This window comes from Tetrahymena thermophila (genome assembly GCF_000189635.1).
Source record: "Tetrahymena thermophila SB210 genomic scaffold scf_8254823, whole genome shotgun sequence".
In the NCBI taxonomy this organism is placed as follows: Eukaryota; Ciliophora; class Oligohymenophorea; order Hymenostomatida; family Tetrahymenidae; genus Tetrahymena; species Tetrahymena thermophila.
Window position 1 is genome coordinate 60090 of NW_002476578.1, and position 19939 is coordinate 80028.

General features: G+C 22.8%; 7 protein-coding genes across 7 annotated transcripts; 3 read left to right on the forward strand and 4 right to left on the reverse strand. All coding sequences in view use genetic code 6, as the record gives it.

Moving 5' to 3' along the window:
* Positions 1-1682: 1682 nt before the first annotated feature.
* Positions 1683-2070, forward strand: TTHERM_000549519 (hypothetical protein; the record flags this gene model as incomplete). The annotated part of the gene is made up of 2 exons (XM_012795268.1): positions 1683-1996; positions 2049-2070. 2 exons carry the CDS (start codon positions 1683-1685, stop codon positions 2068-2070), a joined length of 336 nt encoding a protein of 111 aa, XP_012650722.1.
* Positions 2071-3436: 1366 nt separating this feature from the next.
* On the reverse strand, positions 3437-5568 carry TTHERM_00549520 (hypothetical protein; the record flags this gene model as incomplete). The annotated part of the gene is made up of 6 exons (XM_971607.2): positions 3437-3479; positions 3589-3708; positions 3792-4465; positions 4846-5128; positions 5207-5384; positions 5442-5568. The coding sequence occupies 6 exons, from the start codon at positions 5566-5568 to the stop codon at positions 3437-3439; spliced, it is 1425 nt and encodes a 474-aa protein (XP_976700.2).
* Positions 5569-6745: 1177 nt separating this feature from the next.
* On the forward strand, positions 6746-9578 carry TTHERM_00549510 (hypothetical protein; the record flags this gene model as incomplete). The annotated part of the gene is made up of 5 exons (XM_971606.2): positions 6746-8212; positions 8276-8656; positions 8720-9212; positions 9289-9355; positions 9407-9578. The coding sequence occupies 5 exons, from the start codon at positions 6746-6748 to the stop codon at positions 9576-9578; spliced, it is 2580 nt and encodes an 859-aa protein (XP_976699.2).
* Positions 9579-10015: 437 nt separating this feature from the next.
* On the reverse strand, positions 10016-10624 carry TTHERM_00549500 (calmodulin 7-2; the record flags this gene model as incomplete). The annotated part of the gene is made up of 1 exon (XM_971605.1): positions 10016-10624. The coding sequence occupies one exon, from the start codon at positions 10622-10624 to the stop codon at positions 10016-10018; it is 609 nt and encodes a 202-aa protein (XP_976698.1).
* Positions 10625-11470: 846 nt separating this feature from the next.
* On the forward strand, positions 11471-13371 carry TTHERM_00549480 (protein disulfide isomerase; the record flags this gene model as incomplete). The annotated part of the gene is made up of 4 exons (XM_971604.3): positions 11471-11956; positions 12248-12626; positions 12705-13281; positions 13341-13371. The coding sequence occupies 4 exons, from the start codon at positions 11471-11473 to the stop codon at positions 13369-13371; spliced, it is 1473 nt and encodes a 490-aa protein (XP_976697.1).
* Positions 13372-13633: 262 nt separating this feature from the next.
* On the reverse strand, positions 13634-16887 carry TTHERM_00549470 (transmembrane protein, putative; the record flags this gene model as incomplete). The annotated part of the gene is made up of 3 exons (XM_971603.2): positions 13634-14108; positions 14168-15495; positions 15769-16887. 3 exons carry the CDS (start codon positions 16885-16887, stop codon positions 13634-13636), a joined length of 2922 nt encoding a protein of 973 aa, XP_976696.2.
* Positions 16888-17635: 748 nt separating this feature from the next.
* On the reverse strand, positions 17636-18481 carry TTHERM_00549460 (hypothetical protein; the record flags this gene model as incomplete). The annotated part of the gene is made up of 1 exon (XM_971602.1): positions 17636-18481. The coding sequence occupies one exon, from the start codon at positions 18479-18481 to the stop codon at positions 17636-17638; it is 846 nt and encodes a 281-aa protein (XP_976695.1).
* Between the last annotated feature and the right edge of the window lie 1458 nt (positions 18482-19939).

A 19939-nucleotide genomic window follows, 5' to 3' on the forward strand; every position in this document is an offset into this window, starting at 1 on the left:
TTAATTTTCTTTTACCTAAATCTTTTTTAATCAATCTTTTTACAAAAAATTAATTATATATTTCATGTTTTTTTTTACTTTTAGAATTAACTTTTTTATATAAAATTAAGAAGACGATTAGTTTTTGTGGTAAATTTTAATTAATAAAAAATCCCCCCAAGTAATAATGAATTAGAGTCAATTAATATAAATTTTTGGCTAAAAACAATAAAAATGGTAAGATGCGCTATCTTCATTTAATTTTCCATAAATATTTAGTTTGATTGATTAAATTTGAAAAAATTAAGTTTTGGAAAATTAAGTTAAGAAAATATAAAAGAACCTAATTAGCTATACAGTTAAAAGAAATATATAAAGGAAAATAAATAATAAATTTACATTTATTTTAAACTTTTGAATATGTTTATTATTTTTATTAACTATAATTAACCTATCAGAATATAAATCAACTAAATCAGAAAAATAAATATTTAAAATTAATATATTTTATTTATTATTTTAGCTGCTCATAAATTTTTATTGGAACAGAATAATTTTGTCAATTTAAAATATAATTCATAAATAATACTAAATGATTTATTTTATATTAAAATGTTAAATACTCTTCTAATTAAATTAACATATAAGTTTCAATCAAATTTATTTTAAAATTTTTTGTTTAAATTATTTAGCTACTTAAAAATTTAATTATTTTAAATTTAAATATTTATTTGAAAATAATTATTAAATTTATTAAAAAGTTAAAAATATTTTAAAACTTTTTGATGATAGTTTTTTAGATATCTCATTTTAATGCCAATGAAATTAAAATTTGATATAATGAATGTTTGTTTTTAATGCGTCAAATAAATAAATAACAAATTGATGAAAAAAATTGTACAAATGAATTTTTTGTGGCTTCTAAAATTTTGTTGCTTTTGCAAATGAATGTAAATAATATAAAAAGCTTTTAAATATTTTTTTAATTTATTTTGCAAAAGATTGACGTAAAGAATTGTTATTATTGTTTGATAGATAATTTAAGTATGTAGATAGATTCAATTATAAATAAAAATCAATTAAAGACATACAAATAGGATTCATTAATAAATAAATAATAAAAGCATAAAGTTCCCTATTTTCTGCTAACAGTAACAAATAAATGAATAAAAATATACAAAGAATTCTGCTTATAGTAATTAATTGGCTTTAATTGATAGGAATTTATTGTTAACTAATTGTGAAATTTTAGAATCTAGAGCTTTAAATGAAGCAAAGCTTATATTTTTTACAATTTTTAGTTAACTACAAACAGAAACTTTATTACAATAATTAACTCCCGATGAGACTTTCATTAAAAAGGATATGAAATTTCTACCTGATATAAAGTAATTTTAGTTTAAATAAGCTGAAAGGAAATCTTAATCTGGCCACAACGAAAATTTCTTAGTTATTGTTGACATTTAAAATAGAGTACATATTATAGATATTGAAATTGATGTTAAAAATGGAAAAGTGGCTTGTATTATTTTTGCTGATATGCCAAGTAGAGAGTAAGAAATGTGTTTGTTGATAAATATTTTGGTTAGGTGAAAATTTGATTATATTAAAGAAAGGTATGTTAATAATAGATCGTATGTTAAAACTAAAAATTTTAGCATCATGTAGAAATAGCAGTATTTAGTAAGATCGAAGGAAATCGCATGCAAAAGAATATTCAGATCATCTAAGCACTCACGAATAAATCTAAGATTCTGATACTGAATTAGAATTCTCAGTTATCTTTCAAGATTCAGCGGATCTTTAAAATGTAGGAAGGATTATTCCTCCAAATAAAGTTTCTTCAAATTAATAACTTCCAAACAACAATGAAATAAACAATTGTTTTAAGCTCTGCAATAAAATACAAATTATAAAAATCCTAGCAATAAATAATCTAATTGTAAGTGTATGAAGATGAATAAAATCCTAAAATTGTCAACACTTAAGAAATAGATGAAAAAATTACTTTAATTTTGTATTTTAAATATATTTTTTTTAAATTAGTAATGTTTTTATAAAAATTAAAGGTTAAGATATAAAGGATAATGATAATACGAACCCACTAGAATAGTAACCATAATGTCAAATTATAAGCAATTCTCTGTAATTTCAAAAAAATTTTATGGCTTATTGCAATTTTTATATTTGTGTTGGAGCATTTATTCAAAAATATATACTTTTAAAAAATATGATTTTTTGAAAATTAACTTCATAATATAATAGAATATCTATCTCTTTTTTGTAAATATTTTTATTTTTTTGAAATTTTTTATGCATTTATTATAAATAATTATGTAATAAATTTTTAATACAGAAATATATTTTAAATCAGAATTAATTTTTATATTTTAATTATTTCTTAGAGTAATTGAACAAGTGAAGACGTTTAGACATTAATTTATCAAATTAAGATGACATTTACATTTCTTTTTCGTATGTATTTAAGGTTTATTATGTAGTATTTTTTATTTGAGTAACTTAACTTCTAATCAAGATTATTTGATTTAAGCTTTATTCCTATTTATTATTATTTTCTTTTCTTTTTTACTTAATAAATTGAATCAGCTACATAATTAGTTAAAGTAAGGTTAAAATAGCTGGTAATAACATTATTACAAACAGTATAGTTAAAAATACTATGGAGTTTACATCTAACAATACTTCATAATTTTTAAATCTTTAGTAAATAGTAATATTTAAAATGAGAAATACTATGTAAAGTATCAACCATAGCAGAGAATTCATTATAAAAAAAATGTTATTTAATTTAGAAGCAAAAGGTCTTAAATAAATTGCTATAATAAGAAGGCTGAATTAAATAGCTATTGTAACTGATATAGCAGCTTGCCAGATTTCATCAAGCTATATAAAAATAATTGGTATAAGTAAAGCTTCAAAAACTAAGTTAATAAACACAAAGCGTGTTCTTATTTTAGATTCTACTAAAATATCATTTAGAATTTTCTATTTAGTGATTTAATTAAAATTATTATTATTATTATTATAAAATTAGGTTTTTTAATTATTAATATATCTTTCTAATGTATAGAATATGCAAAAAATTGATATTAAAGATAAAACTGTAAAACATATTTTTAAACCCAATTATTAAATTACAGAGTTTTTTATAAATTCTTTGATTTACTGATTAATTCCTATAGAAAAAATCATTACGCACAGCTAACTATATTAAATGATAAACCCTGATATAATTTTTTCATAAAATTTGCTAGAAAATTCAATGAGTTTTATATTTTTAGCATAAGTGGAAATTGTGCAGAAAACTAAGAAGCAAATTAAACTTATTGAAAATACTATTGCATACTATCCACCTGTCTGTAAAACATTAAAAGATATATTCACTAATTTGTATCTATCACTTTAATAATTTTAATCGTCTGAGCTGATTATATTTTCAAAGGCGTTTAGAAATTTCAATTGGTTAGTTGGATATTGTTCTAATTTAATTAAAGTTTAAAATACTTAAAATAATTATAATAGATTTTAAATTAGTTTTATGAAAATTATTTAAATTAGTTAGCTAATTATTCAAATAAAAATAATTACTAGATAAAGATTACAAGAATTAATAGATATTTCTGGGTAATATAGTGTCTATTAGTAAAAAATAGCTAAACTTCTAAACTATAAAGCCACTCATTAATAAGCCAAAGCCTGAGGAAGAAACTATATTTTATAAAAAACTCAACGATACTATGCTAGTAAAGGCTATTTATGAGGTTTATACTATAGATTAGTTTATTGACTACATAGAACTATCTCCGAATGAGGAATTATAGGTAAAAAATTATTAATCGCATTATGATTTAAATAAAGAATATGAATCATAGCAATCAGAACATTAGTTTTTACTTAGTCCAAAACAAGTTTTACACCCCTTAAAGCAGGCTTTACAATATATACCTTCAATAATAAATCCATCATTTGTTTTACAGACTTTACATGAATTATCATCATGTAGATACTTTCCATTAGGACATGTTAAGCAATTAGTAGGTAGAGAGCCGTTGCAAGTAAAACAACTCTAATCACAGTCTAAGCAATTAGTACCGCTTATGAATACTCCTGTATTTTAGCATGATTAACAAGAGTTATTCCTATATAAATATTTTCCTGCAGGACATGTTAAGCAATTAGTAGGTAGAGAGCCGTTGCAAGTTAAACAACTTTAATCACAATCTAAGCAATTAGTGCCGCTTATGAATACTCCTGTATTTTAACATGATTAACAAGATTTATTCTTATATAAATACTTTCCAGATGGACATGTTAAGCAATTAGTAGGTAGAGAGCCATTGCAAGTAAAACAACTCTAATCACAGTCTAAGCAATTAGTGCCGCTTGTTAAATCTAAATAGTATCCATCAGCACAACTATGGCAATTTATTAAATTATCATCACATGAACTGCAAAATTTAGGACACTTTTTATTTAAAAATATTAAAATTTTAATAAAAATAACTAAAATAAATTTTACTTAATTAAAATTTTAGCTTCAATATTCTTTAAAATTAATTTAATATTCTATTAAATTAGACTTTATTAATTTTTTTATTTATTTTTAAAAAATTGATAATTAATCAAATAAAAGATTTTTTTGGTATATTTTTAATAAAATTTAAAAAAATATTAGTGATTAAAGAATTCCTAAATAACAAAATGTGAAAATGCTAACAATTAAATTAAATTAAAAGTAAATTTATTAATTTTTGAAAAGAAAATGTTTATTTATTATTAATTTATTTACTTTTAATAACCAAAAAAAACAATTTTAGACTTTTGGAGCTATTAAAAAATAAATACCTTAAATATTAATATGTAAAGTTTTTCAATATATTTAACATAAAGGCCAGGACTGAAGGAAACCTTAGTAACTCTTTAGTTAACATTATGAACAAGAAAGCTTGTATTATAGTAATCACATAAAATTATTGCACTAAAGTAATCAGATAATGGAGGACTGAAAGATTATGGAGCTGAATCATTAACAGATATATAAGAAGTTAAAAGCGGGCAATCACTTCTAGTGGATGAGAATGCCCACTGAGTTTGCTAAACGAATACTCTTTAAGCATAATATGGCCAACTATTTATAATTTAAAAGATAATGTTTAATATCTTTATTGCTGTTTATTTAAGTATGCATTAAAATTAACTAGATTACCTATCATAATTAAGTATTATAGGTTTTGTATAATCACAATTATCACCTCCTGTTCCATAATATGTTTTATCTGTTAGAATACTTTTAATATTTTTGCAATCATCGCTTGGAAAGTTTAAATTATGACTTATTTATCTGAAATCTGAGATTAAATTAAAATCTAATGCACACATAATTTCTTTAAGTTTAATTATTATAATTTAGATTACATTTATTGAAAAAAAAATATTATTACGCGATGAATCAAAATTATATTGTGATATAATATCTGTACAATCAATTCCTTTAACTTAATAAACTCCTTTAAAAAGTAGTAAGATTGCTATTTTAATCATTAGTTAAATATTTTTAAAAAGCTACATTATTTTAATTTTCTTTTACCTAAATTTTTTTAATCAATCTTTTTAAAAAAAAAATAATTATACACTTTATTTTTTTTTTACTTTTAGAATTAATGTTTTTATATAAATTAGGAAGACCATTAATTTTTGTGGTAAAATTGTAATAAATAAAAAAAATAAATGAATCAATTTTTTCCCCCCCCAAGTAATAATAAAAAAGATTGTATTAGTCTTAGTGTTTTGCTGTAAACAATAAAAAGTGTATATTTTAATTATTTGATTATTAAGATGCTATTTTCATTTAATTTAATCCATAAATATTTAGTTTGATAAATTAAATTTGAAACAAATAAATATTTGAAAATTAAGTCAAATAATATAAAAGAACCTAATTAGCAATACAGTTAAAAGAAAATTATGAAAGAAAGCAATCAATTTATATTTATTTTAAACTCAAATTATAACCAAAAAATAGATATTTAAATTAATATATTTTACTTATTGCTCATAAATTTTTATTAGAATCAAATAATAATTCTTTTTTAAAATATAATTCATAAAAAAAACTAAATTGTTTATCTTATATTAAAAGTTAAATATTCTTCTAATTAAATTAACATATTAATTTTCAATCAAATTTATTTTAAAATTTGTTGTTTAAATTATTTAGCTAATTAGCGAATTAAATTATTTTAAATTGAAGTAATTATTTATTTTTTTTAAATACAATTATTCAATTTATTTATTTAAGCTAAAAATAATTATTAAATTTATTTGTTTAAATTAAAAATATTTTAAAATTTTTTGATAATAGTTTTTAATTTATAAGTAAATTTATTGATATTTCATTTTAATGTTAATGAAATTAAAATTTGATTTGATGAATGTTTGTTTTTAATGTGTCAAATAAATAAATAACACCTTGATGAAAAAAAATAGTTTAAATGATTTTTTTGTGGTTTCTAAAATTTTCTTGCTTTTAAAAATGAATGAAATAATATAAAAAGCTTTTAAGTATTTTTTTAATTTATTTTGCAAAAGATTGATGTAAAGAATTTTTATTATTGTTTGATAGATATTTTAAGTATAATATTTAATTATAAATAAAAATCAATTAAAGACATACAAATAAGATTGATTAATAAATAAATAATAAAAGCATAAAGTCCCATATTTTTAGTAAATAGTAAAAAAATAAATGAGTAAAAATATAGTTAAGGCAATCAAAACAAAGAAGTCCGCTTACCGTAATGAGCTGGCTTTTAGTGATAAGAATTTATTGTTAGCTAATAGCGAAATTTTAGTATTTAGAGCTTAAAATGAAGCAAAGCTTATATTTTTTGCAATTTTTAGTTAACTACAAACAGAAACTTTATTACAAGAATTAACTCCCGATGAGACTTTCATTATAAAGGAAATGAAATTCCTACCTGATACGGAGTAATTTTAGTTTAAGTAAGCTGAAGGAAAATCTTAATCTGGCAACCATAAAAACATCTTAGCTATTGTTGACAATTAAAATAGAGTATATTTAATAGATATTGAAGTTGATTATGAAAATGGAAAAATGGCTTGTATAATTTTTGCTGATATGCCTAGTAGAGAGTAAGAAATGTGTTAATAAATATTTTGGTTAGGCGAGCATTTGATGATATTAAAGGAAGGGTTGTTAATAATAGATCGTAAGTTAAAGCTAAAAAACCGTAGCATAATGTAGAAATAGCAATATTTAGTTGGATCGAAGGAAATCGCATGCAAAAGAATCGTTGCTGGAAAGACTCAGCAAAATAAAAAGTTCTTCTACGGTATCTGTGGAAATGCAAATTCAGTATTTTTAAATGAAAAGGATAATTAGACACTCTTCTTTGCTATTTCTCTAACATAGAATTCAGATTTATTGGATATTTACCTCTCTGCTTATAATGATATAATTGTGGCTACCAAATCAGGAACTCTGTATGCTTTGGGAAGTGAGAAATTAGATAAATTACAAACATATAACACTAAATTAGAAGAAGATGAATTTGTGGTAGAAACTCACATGGATAATGCTTTAACTTCAATATTCCTTCTTACGAATAAAAATTAGATATACCATATTTTTATTTAAAAAGCTAAGCTCAAAGACGGTTCAATAAAAGTGTTTAAATCAAAAGGTACTTTGAGATTCCACAACAAGAACGTAATCTTTACTTTTTGTGTACTTGCAATTCCTGAATCTATAGAATAATGCTTATTTAAATAAAATGAAAATAATTAACAAATACATACTTCATTCTAGACTTTTAAGCCATCACTTTCTAATGTTAAATACTTACTATTTTCATTATTGGCTTCAGAGGAAGTAATGAAAATATTCTCAGTAGATCTAAGCACTCACGATTAAATATACCAAGATTCTGATATTGAATTAGAATTCCCAGTTACCTATCTAGAATAAGTTGACCTTTAAAATTTAGGCAGCATCATTCCTCCAAATAAAGTCTCTTCAAATTAATAACTTCCAAGCAATGATGAAATAAATAATTTGTTTTAAGCTCTGCAATAAAATACAAATTAAAAACCTTAGCAATAAATAATCTAATAGCAAACATATGAGAAAATATAAAATCCTAAAATAGTCAACACTTAAGAAGTAGTTGAGTAAAAGCCATCATCTAAGCCAGTAAAAAAAATTACTTTAAATTTATCATTTTGTATATTAATAACATTTTTATCAAAATTTAAGGTTAACCCTTCTATTTTACCCTAGCAACAAGATCCTATCTTAGGCTTGCTACTAAATTAATTTGAGTAGCAATAATAATAGTAGATTTAAAATTAAATATAGCAACCTCAACAACCTAATCTTTTGAAAGAGTAATCTTCATACACATCTCATGAGTAAAAAGAAGTGAGAAAGAAGAATTAAATTAGAACTCTTACCAACCAAAATGAATATAATGTTGAGCCTGAGGAAAAGGAATACAACGATCAGGTATCTCATCACAGCCATCATTAACACTCTGAGCATAAAAACTATTTAGAAGAAATTAAGGATAATAAAATAAATAAAATATTCGATGAGAATGTAGATAGGATGACTAACTAGTTAGATGAATATTTCGAAGTATAAAGCATTAATTAAACATGAATTATAAATTTAATTTCTAATTTATCTAATTTTTAAAAGAAAAAATTCAATAAACTTGATGCACAAATTTCAGCAAAAATAGAAAAAATTAGAAAAGAAGATGATATAGTCAATATGGTAGAGAAAAGTACCTAGTGCCAAAGAGATAAACTTGAATAATTTTTGCATGACGAAATGGAGGTCCAATATAAAAGTTACGTTGAGTAAAATATGAAAACTTACATGATAGATATGTTCCAATAAGTCACAAAAATTTTTGAAAGAGGACAAAAGTTTTATACGGATAAGATTTAACAAGAAAAAGAGAAATCTAAAATATAAAATGAAAATTCAGATGAAATACTCAATATTGTCAAGAAAATAACAAGTCCATTCTCTGAATCAACAATCACCTCCAAAAAAATCCTAACTGAAATTGTTCAGCTATCCACAGAGAGAAAAAACAAAATGGACAACTTAGAAAAGCAATTAACTCAGCTAATAACTAAGCAAGATTAAATAGTGACAAGAATTTCAACTATGGAAAAAACATGTAAATAATTAATTGATTTTACAAATAAATAATTAAAAATAAAAAATGTGAATATACAAAAATTAAATTTTAATAGTGCAAGAAGAAATGGCGCCTCAAAAGATTTAAAAAATCATTGAACAATCTGTTGCAAATCAAATCCAGTAAATATTGGAATTTTTCGTAATATATCTAAGTAAATTTACATAAAAAAGGAAACTATAGTATCAAGGAGCAACTACTAAAAATGATAATGTAGTTATTTAGCAAATTAAAAAACCTCCTCATTAATTACAGAGTGAAATTAATTCAGCAAACGAATCAGGAGGTGATAATCCTCGCAGAAAGCCTAAAAAGAAACTTGTAGGAGCTAACTCAAACTTTTGAGCAAATTTAACCTTTAATGTTAAATAGATTGCTTGAAAATAAGCAAAAATAAGTTAAAAATAATGTTTTAATTTTCATTTTTTGAAAATTATTTTTCATTTTCTTTATTTATCTACACAAGTAATATGACTTTAACTATTTTTATGTTGTTGATATAATTATTTAAACAATAAAGCTGCTTTATTATTTTATTTTTGCTTTCATTTACTAATTTATTATGGAGTTCTAAAAATCGTTAGATAATATTCAGTAATTGAAATCTTTTAAAAAGCTAATTTTCTATTCAAAAACTAACTTGATTAAATTACATTTTTATAAATACTTTTTGACCTGACACAACAAAAAAACAACAATAAGTAAAGCTATTTAATTAATTAATTAATAATTGTATTATCTATCTCATCAATTTTTATTTATTATTCAATTGAATCTATCAATCAACGCTTCATAAGTTTCTTTACTACATCCAAATAATTTATACGCTCATCACTTTTAGGGTTGATATCTTTTAAGAATTCATTTGCTTGCTCTTCACTCCATCTATTTCCAAGAGTCATAAGCAATTCCTTGAACTACTCTACTCTTATGTATCCCTCTTATTCCTTGGTTTCATTAGGAGTCTTAGCAAGCTCATCATTGACTGCTTTTTCAACTAGTTTAAATGCCTATGTTAATTATTCATCTTTATCGTTATCTCTTATTTTTTTTGAGACGATGATGAAAACTGCATCCTCGTTTATTCCATCTGCTTCTGGAGAAGTTAAGCAAAACTCATTATACAACTCTTCTAATTCATCGTCAGGAAATGTTATATTAACAGATGTGAGCAGTTCTTTTAATTCACTCAAATTTATATATTTATCATTATCACGATCGAAAAGGGCGAAATTATTTTAATATTGCTATTTCTTCTCTTCTGAAAAAAATTTCTAAAAATCCTAATACAAGTGATGCTTTAATTCTTCAATTATTTCTTTGGCAGGTTTCTTTGGTAAACCATCATTTAATGTAACTAACTACTTTTCTAATTTTCCTGTATTATCCATTTGCTATAAAATTAAGTTTCTCTTTATCAAATAAATTCAAAAGTTATTTATTAATTAATATTAACAATTTCAATAGAAATCTTAATTTGATTCCAATCATTAAATTATGCAACCAATTTTTTATTAATTAATTAATTATTCTTTTTTCATTTATTGAAAATTATTAAAATAATTATTATTTTAATATTTATTTTAATCAATTTATTTATTTTTTTATTACAAAATTAAAATAAATACACAAATAGTTTTATTTAAAAATAAAATTTTTTTAAATTTAATTTAAATTTTTATGAAATAAATGCAAAAAAAATAAAGAATATCTTTGTAATTAACAAAATAAATTTAATTTATAACACTTTGATTAATTTAAAGATTTTTACAAATTCTTCAAATAACTTTAGACAGTCAGTTTGTCCGAGTGGTTAAGGAGGTTGACTCGAAATCAACTGGGTTTACCCGCACAGGTTCAAATCCTGTAGCTGACGAAATTTTTTTTTTCACAAAAAAAAGATTATTTTTTACAATTAATTTAAAGCATGTCTTAGTAAAAAAGTAAAGAACTTTTAATATATTAAATAGGAAAATGAAAAAAATCAAATGGTTTGAAGTGTTAGAAATGAATAGGAAATTCATAAAATTTTAGTGAGAGTTGTATTGTTTCATATTTCTTCTTGAGAAGATATGATTTGTAATAAAAATGTAGGTAAATTCAATTTATTATTTAGAAAACCACGTTTTTCCACATTAAAATTAATTTTTGTGTGGAAATAAATATCTAAAGAATTATATTTCAATAATATACTTTAATTTAATTATTTAATATTAAGTAAATAGATACACTTAGAAATGAACGTATTCGTAATAGGTATCATCTATCTAATATTTGTGTTAACTGCGATTGTAGCATCGTTGTTAACCATCTAAGAAAAGCTTAAGTTTGATGATGAAAACGGCGTACTCATCTTAACAGATAAAAATTTCAAATTTGCACTCGAGTAGCACGATTTTATCATGGTTGAATTTTATGCTCCATGGTGCGGTCACTGCAAAAGCTTGGCTCCTTAATATGAAAAAGCTGCATAATAACTTAAGGATGGTAACTCTAAAGCTGTTCTTTCCAAGGTTGATGCAACTGCTGAGAAATTTGTTGCTTCCCAATTTACTATTTAAGGATATCCTACTTTGAAATTCTTCATCAAGGGTAAATCCATTGAATACAAGGGAGGAAGAACTACAAATGATATCGTTGCATGGATTGAACGTAAAACTGGTCCCCCTTCTCAATTAGTTAGCAATCCTAGCGATCTCTAAGACATCATTAAAGACAACGATGTAAATTTTAACATATTTTTTTTTAAAGAAAAGAAAATAAAATGAACAAATAAAAGAAAGTCAAATAAAAATTTATGTTTACAAAATGATAAAAAATTTTAAGATATTTGCAAAATTTTCAAAAATTGAATATTAATTTTTTTAAAACAAAATTTATTAAAATAAATTGTTCATTTTTTTTTCCATAAAAAAATTTTTTGGTTTATTTTTATAAGTAAAAAAGGAGTTGACATTTTAAAGCCTTTTTTTTAATTAACTTTAACAATTGTTTAATATCATTTTACAAAAAAGGTTGTTTTGGCTTATTTCGGTGATTCTGAAGAAGATAAGGAATACAAGATTTTTGAATCTATCTGCTTGACATACGACCATGTTAAGTTCGTCCATTCTTTTGACTCAGCTACCAAGGATTCAGTTAAGGGTACTTTTAAGAATGTCAAATTATTCAAGAACTACGATGAAAGAGAAAATGACTTTGGTCAATAATAATTCACTGCCGAAAAATTAGGAAAGTTCATTGATGACTTCTCTCATCCTTTGGTTTTCCCTTGGGGAGACACTGCCTCATCAAAGATATATTCTGATAAAAACATCGGTGTCCTTTTGTTCAGAGAAGCTTTCGACTAATCTTCTTTATTAGTTCTCTAAGAAATTGCCAAGACTAGAAAATGTAATTTAAATTTTTTTAATTAAAATTAATTTTAACAGATTTATTTCATTTTTGATTATTTAATTTAATGATAAAAAGTGAAAGAGTAGATTCAATTTGCTTAGGTTGATAAGCAACATAAGGAATACTCAAGAATCAGTGAAAATATTGGTGCTACTGGCTTAAACCTTCCTGCAGTCTTCATCGTTGATCCTAATGAAGAAAATGCTACTTACTTGATGGAAGGAGAAGAATTAAATATTAAGAATTTGGATAGATTCATTAACAACTTTAAGAACAAGAGATTAACTAAGTATATCAAGTCTCTTCCAATTCCTGAAAACACTGGTACTGCTGTTCAAACTATTGTCAGAAAGAATTACGACTAAGTTGTCCGTGCTTCTAACAAGGATTTACTTATTATGTACTTTGCTACCTGGTGTGGTCATTGCAATCAATTCAAGCCCAAGTATGAAGAATTAGCTAAAAGATTTGTTGAAAACACAAATCTTGTTTTTGCTATGTACGATGGTGTAAATAATGCCGTAGAAGATGTCCAAGTTAATAGTTATCCTACACTCTACTTCTTTAAAAATGGTTCCAAAGCCTCTCCTGTAAAGTACGAAGGTAACCGTGACGCTGATGATTTAATTCAATTTGTTAAGAAACACACAACGTAAGCTATATCTTGTTTTATCTTTATTTTAATATAAATTTGTTATTTAAAAAATATAGTCACCCATGGGTTTAACCTTCTGCTTAATGAAGAAATTTCACAAAAATAAGATAATTGTACAAGATAACTAATTTAACTAATTGATTTGTATTAATTAATCTTTTGTGTACTGCTTTAAGCTTAATGTTTTTTAATCATCAATTTAAATTTTTTTAGTAAAACTAATTAATAAACATTTTATGAAATTAAATTTTTAATTTAATTTATACAGCTTACCTTACTTATATTTACTTTAATAAAAATACTCATTTCTTCTTCCATAAAAAATAAAATTGAAATATTTTCTTTATCGTCAATAAAATAAAGTTTTAAAACGGATTATTTTTATAAATTGAATATCAACAACATAATTAGTTATTAGATTTTAGTTATATTTTTAATTTAACTTCTACAACTTAATTAAATAAAAAAGGTCATTTCCAATTCCATTAAATTTAAATTATTATTTAAATTTTTAAAAATAAAATTGTAAATAAATAACATAAATAATTAACAGATTTTAATGAAAAATTAAGAAAATTTAATTGAACTTTTAAAATAAAATAGATTTTTTAAAAATATTTTAATTAAGTTTAAAGAAAATAAATACGACAACATATAAAAATGAAGTTTAAAATTAATTACATTTTTTTTTATAATAAAATAATTTAAATATTTAATGAATGATTGGAATAAATTAACTCTATATTGAAAAGCAATCAATAAAATCATATGACGTGCATTTAGGAGAGAGCTTCTTCTAATGACATAATAGTTTGTTGTTATTGCTATTGTATTAAGATAAAAATTAGATTGTGAAAAGTTTTAAACTAAAGTGTTTGTTTACCATAATTTGTTTGGATTGAATCTCAATTTTATCTAGGAGTTCTTCAGATTGCTATTTATAATGATTGTTTTATTCTTATAAAATATCAGCTCTTTGATTATCTAGTTTGAGTTCTTCAATTTAGAATTCAAGTCTTTCTTTTTCTACTTGAAGCATATTAAAATTAGTTTTTAGCTTAGAAAACTCACTTTTTTGCTTTAAAATTTAATCTTATGCAACTCTAAGCTCAGAATCCTCTCCTTTTGACTCAATCTATTATTTCTTTTTTCAAACGAAAATAAATTTTTGATATTTAAATTGAATAAAATTACTTGTAACTAGATATACAGATTGTTTATTTCTTCTCTTTGGGTAGTTAGTGTTTCTAAATGCTAGTTTTCTAATTATTTATATTGAGTTTTTAGTTTTTCTAGCTCTATTTAAAGCTAATAATTTTATTATTTAAGCTATTCCTACTGCTCAACCAATTCTTTTTGCTAAGCCAAATAATCTGCTGATTTCTTATTTATGTTTTCTGTACTTAGATTTTATATTTCTATTAATTCTCTTATGTAAATTTCCTTCTCCTCCAGAACTTTCTCTAAATGTTATATTTTAAATTTTAACTCATCTTCTGTGCAACCACGCTTAAATTATTCTATTTAGTCACCCAATTTATTTGATCTAAAGTGATTTAATTGGTCTTAGAGAATTTAATTATCTGCCTAGAGTTCTAAAAATATCTTATTTTACTCTTAAAATTTTGAGTTTATGCTTTCATATTCTTTTAATAAATTAGCATATTTTTACCTTATTTCTAAATGCTCAATTCTTTAAGAACCTATCTCTTTAAGTTATCCATCCAAAGAAGCATTTTTTAACTAAAGTAATTTAATTTCATTCTAATTATTTGATATTTAGTTATTTAACAATCCAATTTCTTCACTGTTGCTGTTTATTTTTTGTTTTTGGTTTGCTATTATAGTTGAAAATTCAATGTTTTAATTCTTTAATACTAGATTAACTTATGTTAAATGCTAGTTTTGTTATTCGATTTCTTTTTGTTTTTCAATTAATTTGTCGTTTTCTTAAATCTACTACTTTAGTTCGCTAGCCATATCTTTGTTGCGATTCTTTTACTTTTTAAGCATTTCCTAAATCTGCTTTATTTGCTCCTCATAAGTAATCTTAAGAGTTTCTTTCTACTCATTAAGTATTTAATCTTGTTTTGAGCTCTCTTTTTCAAAAAATTTATAAATCTTATCACTTTCTTAATTAATTTGTATCTAACACCATTCCTCTTTCTTCAAAGCTTATTACTCTAATTCTATGATTTTTAGATTCAACTCCTAGTAATAAATAAATAAATTAATTTAATAATTTAATTAATCACTCATAATCAATAAAATATGTAATCTTTAATAAAAAATCAACCTTTTTAAAATTTACAATTTATTTTTGCAAAAATATTGTAAAAAGTAAGTTTGTAAGTAATTCAATCAGTCACTTTTCACCAATAAAAGTGTTAAAAATTGGAAATTTTGTTGGGATAAACTAAAAACAAAGCAAATCAAATTAATTATTTTGATTGATTAATTAATTGAGAATGCATAAAACATTACTTTCACTCTTTAATGAAGATATGCTTTTTCTTCTCTCTCATAACTCATTAAGTTGGCAGTATTTTAATCTATTTTCTGTAATTTTTGAAGCAATTCTTACACTTCTAAATTCTTTTTGTTTTTTATTAGGTTTATTGAGTCTTCCATAATTTGGCTCTTGACTGTGATAGTTGAGTTGAAATTTTACAGTTATTATTGAGCAGTTTAACCAGATTAACTTGATTTTCCTACACTTTCATAATTAGAAGGATTGTTAGCTACCATAGATTGTCTCAGAGAAGCAACTTCTTACTAATTTTTTTCATAAATTGATTGCAATTCTTGTAAATGATCTATTTTTAAACACTCGATTGTATTCTTTTTTGAAGAAAGTTCATTTTACAAGTCGTCTATTTTCCTTTTATAGGTATTCTCTAATTCCAATTATTATTCTATGATGATTTTTTACTTTTAGTAGAGATTTTATAAATCTTTTACTTCTTACTACCTCTCTTTGTCCAATTTCTTCTAGTTCTACATCTAGCTCTCTTAGTACTCGATTTTCTTACTTTATTCTTAAATTTTGTTGCAAAGAGAATTTACTATTTACTTTTTGTACTCATAATCTGAATATTTGTTGCTTGGTTTATTACTTTATGTGTAAGATATATCTGAAGGTAATTTTCTGTGCTGGATTTTAGATGAAATTTATTCTTTCATATCATCTGGCTATTAATAATTACTAAAGCTGCTAAAATCTATTTTTTTATCCTAATTTGAAGAGTTCCTTGTGCTTAAAAAGTTATTGAGAAGTTTATTTACATTCTATGGCGAGCTAGACTCGCTAATTTTTAAACTTTAGCTAGCTGTTGAAGCAGAATTTAAAGGAGTGTCCTATTTATTTTTCAACACACCTTTTATCTATGGGGAAAATGGAGTAACTGATTTAGATTTTTCAGAAAAGTACTAGTGAGACTCCAAATTATTAGTTGGAGTTGGAGATTTTTCATTCCTTAAGGATACGGGAGATTCCCATCCGGACGCTTGTGCTAAAAATATAACTGGTGATAATTCTCTTTCAGGATTTATTTGCATTTTGGTGTCAGCTTTTTTATATTGTTGTGTCGCTTCGCTACTCATTTATTTATATTTATAATTAATTGCTATTAATAATTAATTAGTTAATAAATAATATTTGTGGTGATATAAAAAATTGATTGAGCCAATAAATTTTATTTAATAATTAACTTTGGCATTTTTTTATCTTCAATAGTTTTTAATAGTATTTGTCACATTAAATATTAACAATATCGCATATCTAACATTTTTTTTTGTTTATATTTTTTTGTATTTATTATAAATAATCAATCATTTCTAATAATTTCTGCCAAATTTACAATTTCACCTATCATAAATTAAAAATATATTTTATTAAAATTAAAAAAATTATAAAATAAAAATTTAAAATTAAGTAAAAATTTAAAAATATTTTAATTAAAAATTCATTTTAAAATTAATTAAAGTTTTTTTTGTTAATTCTCTTTTCAAAATTATACTTTTACCAATTGATTAACAATAAGATTCGATATAAAAATTGTTTGATTGTAGCTAGAATTTATTGAACACTATTTTTTGTATTTAATTATTAATTTATTATTTTAATCAAGTTTGCAAATCAAAATCTTAGTGCTTTTAATGAGAAATTAAATAACAAATAAATTTCAAACTAAAAAAAATACCACAGATTTTTAATAAAAATCAAAATTAATTTACATTAAAATAAAGATTTTTGAAATATACGAAATTTAACTAAACTAACTAGAAGAATTATTTCAACTTATAATAAAAACAGATATACAAAAATAAAACAATATTTATTAATTTAATATCACAAAATATTAGTCATAAATGCTTATTCAATAATCCAACCGCAAACAACAAGTATCTTTTCATCATCTGTCATATCGCTGCCAAAATTAATAAAACCTTTAGAATAAGTAGCATGTTTAAGATCCCATGGGCAACTGCATAGAAAAGAACAACAACAGCATTTAGGTTCTTCGTAATGTGAATTAGTAATTTCAGAGATTATATTTCCGTTTCTCATTATATCTATTGTTATTGGGTACTTACAATATTTACTTGGGTTTTTTCTGATGCAATATGAGAAACTACATCTAGGAACTAATATTATAGGAGATCTTTGGGCATTAATAGGCTTAATTATAACTCTGTTTGAAGTAGAACAAATACCACTTATTAATCTTTCGATTCTTCCGATTACAACACCTTTATATCTAATTAGTTATGTCTTGTAGCAGCACATTTCTATTTGAATAGGGCATCTCTAGTTTGGGATATTTGTAAAGTAAAAGGCTCTTTCAAAATGTTCTGCACAACAATTCTTGAAGCAGCTGCAATCAATATAGCAGCAACCAGTATTTCTTATAAATTCAATTTTTCCAAACATATTAGTTTCTGTAAAGAGCTAATCTTAACCAATACATAAAAGGGCATCAGCATATTTTAAAGTTGTTTGCTCATTCATCCAGTTAGGAGGGACATCAAACTTAACTTAATTCAAAGCAGCTAATTATTGCTAGTAAGCTATCTACATAAGCTATTAATGGTAATTTTGTATGTCTTAATTTACCTAAGCATTAATTTGATGGTTTGCTTGATAAACCATTGCTTATTCCATAGACTGTTGAGTAGTGTTAATTGAAGTATCCATTTATTTATTTATTTTTAAAGGCAATTTTAAATAATTTTCGTTTGATTGTTTTTATTAATTATATTTTTTTGACTATGATTAACTACCATTTAAACTTCAAAAAGTTAATTAAATACAAACAATAGTTCTAAATAAAAATATTTCAGATTTTATAAATGATTACTTTCTTCCAAATATCACTTATCACCACAAAAAAAACCAAATTTTTATATATCAAATAAAAGTTATTAAGATTGTATTAATATATTAATTTCAATAAATCAATTGTATGATTGATCATTTACATACAAGGCACTACATTCCTGGATTTAAATAAATGTAAATATCAATTTATGATAAAGTTTAACTTTTCATCATCTCAACTATTTTATCGAATTAGTCGATTGTGAACATTTATATATATAATTTAGTAGAAACAAACAAAATAGTATCCAAATGACTGACTTGCTTGTATAGAAAAAATTAATTATGCTTTCGGTATTAATCAAGCAATTATCTTATTTTATTGAAATATATCTTAACTTTAGTTACATCAAATATAAAAGAAATCATAAAAATAATTTGTAATTTACAAATATCTCAGATTAGAAAGTTAGCTATGATTTTACAAGGTAAATAGACACTTAAAATTGTTTTGGTTTTTACCATGAAATAAATAGAAATATAAATTAATAAAATATTCTACAATTTAATAATCAATCAACTAAACTAGTCTATCCAAGATCAATATAAAATAACATTTTTAATATAAGTTTTTGCATCAAATCTACTTTAAAAAATAATTTTTAATGTTTTATAATATTTATTTCAGAAAAACTTTTTTATTTATTTTTCTTTAAAAGAAAATAGACAAAGATATGTAAACTCATGTTAATTTTACTTACTTACTTTCAGTTGATAAACCTTAATAAGGAAAGTTATTTAATAAAACAATATTTTGATTTTTTATATCTCTTTATTTTGAAAAATAATTGGTGATTAGTTTTTTATTTAATTATTAAGCTTTTAATTTAATCTTTATTGAAATCAGCAGCTGTATATGCTTGATTATTAGCTATAGATCAACTTTAATAAAATAATATTTAATTTATTTATATCATTTAAATTAAGTCAAAATGTATGAATTTAATCATTGATTTATTAAATTTTTGTAAATTAATAATCTTATTTCTGTAAGCGGAATGATTAGTGTCTAAAGAATATAAATATAAAATTTCATGAAAAATATTACATGAATAAAGCTTAACTAAATGAGTGGTCAATTAGTGATTTTTGCACTATTTAAAGCATCCAAATATAAAATTATAAATATATTTTTTTAGTATATATATTAATTTGATATAACTATTTATGCTTCAAATAGAATAAGAAAGTAATAGCTAAAACTTTGAAATGGTATAGAATTTAACGAAGTTTAAAATCATCTTAACTTTTCTAATAAAATTCTAAAATCGAAAT